At 36.2% G+C, this 7523-nt stretch overlaps 1 protein-coding gene across 2 annotated transcripts in view; it reads right to left on the reverse strand.

The window, feature by feature from the left end:
• LOC142342845 (PDZ and LIM domain protein 7-like) overlaps positions 1-4609 on the reverse strand; it is a 62897-nt gene extending 58288 nt beyond the window's left edge. The window contains exon 1 of one of the 2 annotated variants that reach the window (XM_075394467.1): positions 4467-4609. In XM_075394467.1, the coding sequence (XP_075250582.1) occupies positions 4467-4575 (109 nt within the window). In that variant the 5' untranslated portion in view covers positions 4576-4609. The remainder of the gene's footprint in view (positions 1-4466) is intronic. The other variant, XM_075394468.1, reaches the window with a different exon arrangement.
• Between the last annotated feature and the right edge of the window lie 2914 nt (positions 4610-7523).

Raw genomic sequence — 7523 nt, forward strand, 5'->3', positions numbered from 1 at the left:
AAAATATATTCCATTAATTTTACTTTCGGCAAAGTTTTGTAAAGTAGAAACAGTGTCAAAAAATTTAGATGAATCGATCGTTTTATTTAAGATTTGTTAACAGTAACAACAGCTTTGTGGAATTCATTATTTTTGATGAGCTGTATTACAATGAGTAATTCAACGGAACGTTTAAAAACATTTAAAATGTAATGAAATTTCAAATTTAGGTTGCGTGAGTTTAAACTCAAATTACAAATCAATTGTTTAAAAGGGGTAAATGTTGTCGGTACACTATCGGTATTCTAGTAAAATGTCTGCAAAGCACCAATGTGATGTCTTTGAAACAGCATCCTCCAACTCTTCTAACCATTGCCTTATCTTACAACTTTCCTCTTCTATTTCTCTGTTTGCTCAAGATTGCCCTGGAACGGAATAGAACTTCCACAACTCACATAAAACAACAACCCACATATTGCCCGATTTTGACTAAATGTTGGAAACATAGCTGTCAGCTTGCCGGAAAATAGCCGCGATAGCTTCCTAGATCTGCAGTCTCAAAAAGATAGTTAAAGACAGACGAGAACAAACTTTGAAAGTAAAAGCTGATGTTAAATTTTGATTAGGAATCTGTCAAATTTCTTGCTGCTACTAAAAGCTGCTCTCAAATAACCTTCAATTAGAGTTGCACACATTCACTTGTCAATATCTCTTTGTATTAAAAAAAGAGAGAACTCAATCTTAGAGTGAGTAAGTCATTTTTGAGAGCGAGCTAAGTCACGAGTGAGCAAAAACTTATTCAATCAAATGAACAAAATAAATCGCTCCACTATGAGTGAAAAATGACTTCACACACTCTATTCAGATGAAATTGCATGAAAGATGAACAGCAACCAGATTTGAATTGGTTGTGACATATGGTCGTAACAAAAATCTTGACGACGAAATGAAAACACAGCCAGCAGAATTCCGGAAGCGACTCGCATCGTCGGAATTTTACAAAGAGAACTATAAACGCAACTGACACCATTACCTTTTATCAAAAAACATCACTAACTAATTACATCACCATCATTGAATTTAAAATGATAAAATTTACGCGCTAACATCACCAGAAAAATTTGATCATTGACATCATAGAGCAAATTAAAACCTATAAAAATTAACACATCATTCATTAAAAGTACAAAGACCGATCAGATATATACCGTAAGACAATTTTACAGGAAAATCACTGAAATCTTGATACCGCAAAATTTAACTAACAAGAACATTTGGTTACGTTGATAAATGGCCTAAATTTTATAGGATGGTCAGATACTGATGGGCTTAAAAAACCGACAGAGCAAAAAACTGTCATAAAAAACTCTTGATACTCATCTAACTCGCCCAAAAACAAATCAAGAAAACATAAGGTAGATGACAATATTAGAAACTAAACTGAATTTCTGAACCGAGGACCTATAATTGTCCGCACAAAACAATAATTAGTCAAAATTCTTAAACCGAACTTCAGCACATTCTCAGCGCAAAATTTTTTTAAATCAATTGCAAACAAAAATTAAAAAATGCTAAATGATTGTTTGCAATCAGTTAACTTCTTAACAGATGATAAAAGCAGATTGCACAAAATAAAACTAGAGGTTTTAGGCGAAATATAAAATGATAATTGCTACAAGTGGAGAAAATGGATAATTTTTTCACTTATTTTCAAAGACTCAACGCAAAAACTGGGCCAATAGGATGAAAAACGCCTAAAAATGGTTATGTATAGGCGCCATTTCGTCCAGAACACTTTTCAAATTCGAAAAGTCATTCATTGATTGCAGCGCATGATCAAAAACTTCTTTCGCTCAGAAAAAATTAGTTCACAAGCCGATTTTACTCACTTCCGCTTTAAGGTCAAAACACTGTTCGAACAAATAGTACGTCCGGTTAAAAAAACTCAAGAAAACCAATATTCCTCTTCGAGTCGTAAAAACCAAGAGAAGGCCAATAACAGCCCCAGCTTTCGCTGTGCGGCTACTAAATATAACCTACTAAAGTTGGGCGAATTGCTCTCAAACGCTCGGTTGGCTTCAGTAGTACTCAGCTTGGTAGAGATGCTAGGGCATGGGGGTTCGGGATGGGTAGGGTTGGGAAAGCTGGACGAGAGGGGTTCCAAACCTCCAGGTGGAGAAGGGTGGACTGGGGGCGTGTTAGGGGCAGGGATTTGGAAAAACTAATTGGAATTGCAATAATTGGCAATTAATTGATTGCAATAATTGATTGGTGACTCCAATTTAATTGCATTAATTGATTGGAACGACACTTAGACTAGTTTCCACGTCGGAAACATGGTACTAAACGAAAAGTTCCCAGATTACATATTTCTGTAGCAAATCGTAAATTGACAGACTTTTTGGGGTGAAATAACTTTCGTCTTTGATGAAAATGCTGAATGTTAAAGAGAGTATACCCATATGCGTACATTTTTGCGTAAATTCGAGGCAATTTTTTTAAAAACTACGAAATTGATTATTGATAGAAAGTAAAACCTAATTGATCATAATTGCAATTATTGCAATAATTGATTGTTTTATTCTGCCAATTAAATTAATTGATTGTTACAATTTTTTCTCAAGACAACTAATTGCAATTAATTTTTCCAAAACCCTGGTTAGGGGAGGGGTGTGAGGAGATTACATATTTCTGTAGCAAATCGTAAATTGACAGATTTTTTGGGGTGAAATAACTTTCGTCTTTGATGAAAATGCTGAATGTTAAAGAGGGTATACCCATATGCGTACATTTTTGCGTAAATTCGAGGCAAATTTTTTTAAAAAACTACGAAATTGATTATTGATAGAAAGTAAAACTTAATTGATCATAATTGCAATTATTGCAATAATTGATTGTTTTATTCTGCCAATTAAATTAATCGATTGTTACAATTTTTTCTCAAGACAATTAATTGCAATTAATATTTCCAAATCCCTGGTTAGGGGAGGGGTGTGAGCAGATTACATATTTCTGTAGCAAATCGTAAATTGACAGATTTTTTGGGGTGAAATAACTTTCGTCTTTGCGAAATATAAAATGATAATTGCTACAAGTGGAGAAAATGGATACATTGTCAAAACAGAAAAAAAGACTAATTCCAGTTAAAAGACAAACTGAGAAAAAAATGAAGTAGAAAAACAATTGCATTCCATTATTTAGCATTCGAGGCTTAGAAATATCAAAAAGCCATCCTCCTGTAGAGATATAAAACCTAAAAAGAGTTAACAGATTCCAAATTTTAAAAATAATTTGCAAAATAAGTGTCAAAAAATTAAAACTGCAATTACGAAAAACACCTTGACTGAGTTTTAAAGACCTGACGCCAAAAAAACTATTCAAAAAAATTCGAAAGAAATTAAAATCCCCGAAGGTTCATAAAATTTTTCTTACTGATAAAAAATGAAAACAGAACAAGATTCAAAATATTAAAATAATTTTTTAGAAAAGTCGAAATATTTTAAAAAATGGACTTACCAAAAATTTTTTCTACTTATTTTCACTTATTTCACATACCAAAAAATTTTTTCACTTATTTTCAAAGACTCAACGCAAAAACTGGGCCAATAGGATGAAAAACGCCTTAAAATGGTTATGTATAGGCGCCAGTTTGTCCAGAACACTTTTCAAATTCGAAAAGTCATTCATTGATTGCAGCGCATGATCAAAAACTTCTTTCGCTCAGAAAAAATTAGTTCACAAGCCGATTTTACTCACTTCCGCTTTAAGGTCAAAACACTGTTCGAACAAATAGTACGTCCGGTTAAAAAAAACTCAAGAAAACCAATATTCCTCTTCGAGTCGTAAAAACCAAGAGAAGGCCAATAACAGCCCTAGCTTTCGCTGTGCGGCTACTAAATATAACCTACTAAAGTTGGGCGAATTGCTCTCAAACGCTCGGTTGGCTTCAGTAGTACTCAGCTTGGTAGAGATGCTAGGGCATGGGGGTTCGGGATGGGTAGGGTTGGGAAAGCTGGACGAGAGGGGTTCCAAACCTCCAGGTGGAGAAGGGTGGACTGGGGGCGTGTTAGGGGCAGGGATTTGGAAAAACTAATTGGAATTGCAATAATTGGCAATTAATTGATTGCAATAATTGATTGGTGACTCCAATTTAATTGCAATTTTTTTAAAAAACTACGAAATTGATTATTGATAGAAAGTAAAACCTAATTGATCATAATTGCAATTATTGCAATAATTGATTGTTTTATTCTGCCAATTAAATTAATTGATTGTTACAATTTTTTCTCAAGACAATTAATTGCAATTAATTTTTCCAAATCCCTGGTTAGGGGAGGGGTGTGAGCGGGGGCGGGGTGACTGAGGGGGTCAAAGTTTTAAGATTTGAGAAAAATTGACAATAACGGAACAGTAGCTCTTTGGTGGCATTGAAGAGGAAATTTACTGTTTATATCAACGTAAACGAGGAAAAATGATCAGGAACAAACCGGGAGTAACGCGACTGATTGTTATGGGTTGGTGAAAGTCAGCGCCTCCTGCAAGCCGAAATCCCCAAGGCGGGCTTCCCGTCATGCAGATGTCAAATTTACCTTCCATTGTGCAACCCTTAAAAACGCCTAGAGTCGTTTAAACACGTCATTTACAATAAAAAGAAGCATATTATGTAACGTATTGTGAGATGCCTGACCAAGAACTTGGTTGCCTCTCCATAGATTACAAAAGAACCAAACAATCTGATCGTTCCTGTTTGTGTCCGCCCAGTCTGTTATGAAACCCCTAGTTACGAGTCATTACATATCATTATTCTACTTCCACAAAAGTGAGGGACTGCTCCCGCAAGCTAAATAATATTGATTAATCATACTACTAATTGCTGTGATATTGTTGTTGAGCCTAATTGTTGTGATAAACTTATTAAATAGTGTGATTTCAGTTATCGATGATCTGCGAGGCAGCAGTTGTGGCCTCTGAATTATTTGACGAAAATATTATTGCGGTCCCGGGCCTCAAACTACATCCAGGAAGCCAAGCGAAACTCAAAGTGGTACAGAATCGTCTCGATGAAATCCCGGTTGGTGAAACAATTATTTTATGGCACGACGTTATTAACAACTCGATCACAAAGCACCCATCAGATCCGAGACAACCGCTAACCGCTGACGAACTTATTACTGTGTTACAAAAAATCCGAGATCTCATCGGTGGTATAGTCTACTGCCAAATAAAAGGAGCCGCAAACGTCTTAGAAAAACTTTGTTCTACGGGAATTCCCACTACCCAAATTATCAAGGACCTGCTGTCAAAGAAAAAGCAGAAAGATACCAAAATTACCTCTCAATATTCAGAGCTTCACCAATATTGGAGAAATGAAATCAAAACTTTGACGATCGTTAGGAAATCTGAAGCAAATCAAGCAGAAGCAGCGTCCATCAAAAATAAAGAGAAAAAGGATTAAAGTGACTTTGTTAGTAGTTTCCCCTCCGTACTAAGGTCAACGGTACCAATAAGTAAAATCAGCTTTTCCTGCAACAAACTGGTGTCCTTGATAAAGTTCTTGGGCTAAGGTTAGCAAGAAAAGCTTTAACCCTTCCTGGCATTACCGCGTGAACAAAAATGGATGGAAAACTAGTTGATCTCAATTTGGAAGTGGAAACACTGAATAAGCAAATCGAAAAATCAACCGAATTCATTAACTTAATCAAAACAGAACTCTCAGAGTTAAAAAAAAATCTTATGATGCTTTTCTGGGGACAATTTCGAAGGGGAAAGCGTTCTACCCCAGCGCAAATGACAATAGAATGGGCATTCGTGTAAGAGGAATCCCAGAAAATGAATCAAAGTCACCAGACGAAAGACTTCATGCCGATATGCTTGCTATTGAAGAGATATTGTGTTACCTAAAAGTAGAAGACAAGCGACTCAGCAAGGTCACGCGTATTAGAAAATATAACTCAGAAAAGGGTCTGAGAACCATCCTCATAAATCTAGAAAGCCCAATCAGCAAAGAGCTAGTGCTGACATCAGCTTTCAGGCTTAAAAACTTTAGTCGACGAGTCTTCATAAGCCGGGAGCTTACTTCAGAGCAGTTAAAAATTGAAAATGAGTGTCTGAGAAAAAATGACTGCTGATTGACAACCACATGTTCCCAAACACAGATTCTAGAGTCCAAAACCTTGTCGTCGAGACCAAACAAGGTGACAAATGGATGGAATACAAAGACAATCTGATTGAAAACGATTTTGCCGGCGCATCCTCAGCCAACGATAACTGACTACGAAAAATAACAATCTTATCTTATGACGTCCGTAGTATTCTAAAACCCGAGCCTTGAATGAAATTAGCGAACTACCTGACAACTTTTGACTTTGATATCATCTGTCTCACGGAAACCTGGCTGACAGCTGTAATTTCACATAGTGCGCTTTTATACCAAACTATGTAATCAACAGAGGGGACAGACAGTCAAATGAAAGCAAATCAAAACACGGCGGTGTTTAATAGCTGTCAAAAAAGGCGTTCCATTTGAAACAATTATCCTAAAACTAACTCATGACGACTTTTTGGCTCTGAAAATAACAATCAGTGAGACCTCAATGCTATTGGTCTGCATGTATAGTCCCCCACACGGAAGTCGCTATCAACGGACTACTGAAAGCTTTTTAAAAGTACTGACTGAATTATGCAACTTAAAAAGTCAGGAAATGATTCAATGCACTCTGATTGTAGGCGAAATCAACCTCTCGGGGACAAATTGGGAAACAGTGGACTCTAATGATAACTATGAATCAGAGACCCTGGATAAACTGATAGAATCAAGCTTCACGAACTTATCCAATCAAACGCTAGATGTTGTCCTCACAAATAATCCACATCCAGTGCGAGAATTTTATGAACATCAAGAATTTTACAGGAGCTTTTAGGTAAACAAGGAGCAGTGTTCAGATCACCTACCAATTCTGTTGTGTTCCTCGGTACAGTTATCAAAAACTCAAACGCGTGCCGTAAATTTGCTTTCAAAAGAGCTGACTGGAAAAAACTGAATCAAGCCATTGAGAAAAAGGCCTTCAGACCCTTCTGTTTTATCACTGCTGACGCATTACTGAACCAATGGTACACATGGATTAGACACCAAAACAACAATCACATATCTAAACTAACGAAACATCGAACAGCACTGCCTCTTTGGGCCAGTAAGGAAAATTCTCTAATGATGAAGCAGTTGAACACCAAAAAAAGACGTGGATAATTTTAAATCTTAGTAGCCTCCTCAAACTAAAGAAGCTGGAGAAACAGATTTTGAAACAACTGGACATCAATCTAAACATTTTTGCAGACAAAATTTCCACAAGCAGGCGTTTTAGCAGTATAAAAAAATACCTGAAATGTATCTGAAAGCCCTCTGTTTTGCCAGCAACAATCAAGTTTGGTAATGAAAAAGCTAGTTGTGACAGCGAAAAAGCCACCATCTTCAATTTGTTCATCAAAATTGTATATAACAGTAAAGAACCTACTCTACTGATTTACACAAAAAGCAAAGTTAACTT

Source organism: Convolutriloba macropyga, chromosome 7 (assembly GCF_964194025.1).
Source record: "Convolutriloba macropyga chromosome 7, txConMacr16.3, whole genome shotgun sequence".
NCBI classification, from domain to species: domain Eukaryota; kingdom Metazoa; phylum Xenacoelomorpha; order Acoela; family Convolutidae; genus Convolutriloba; species Convolutriloba macropyga.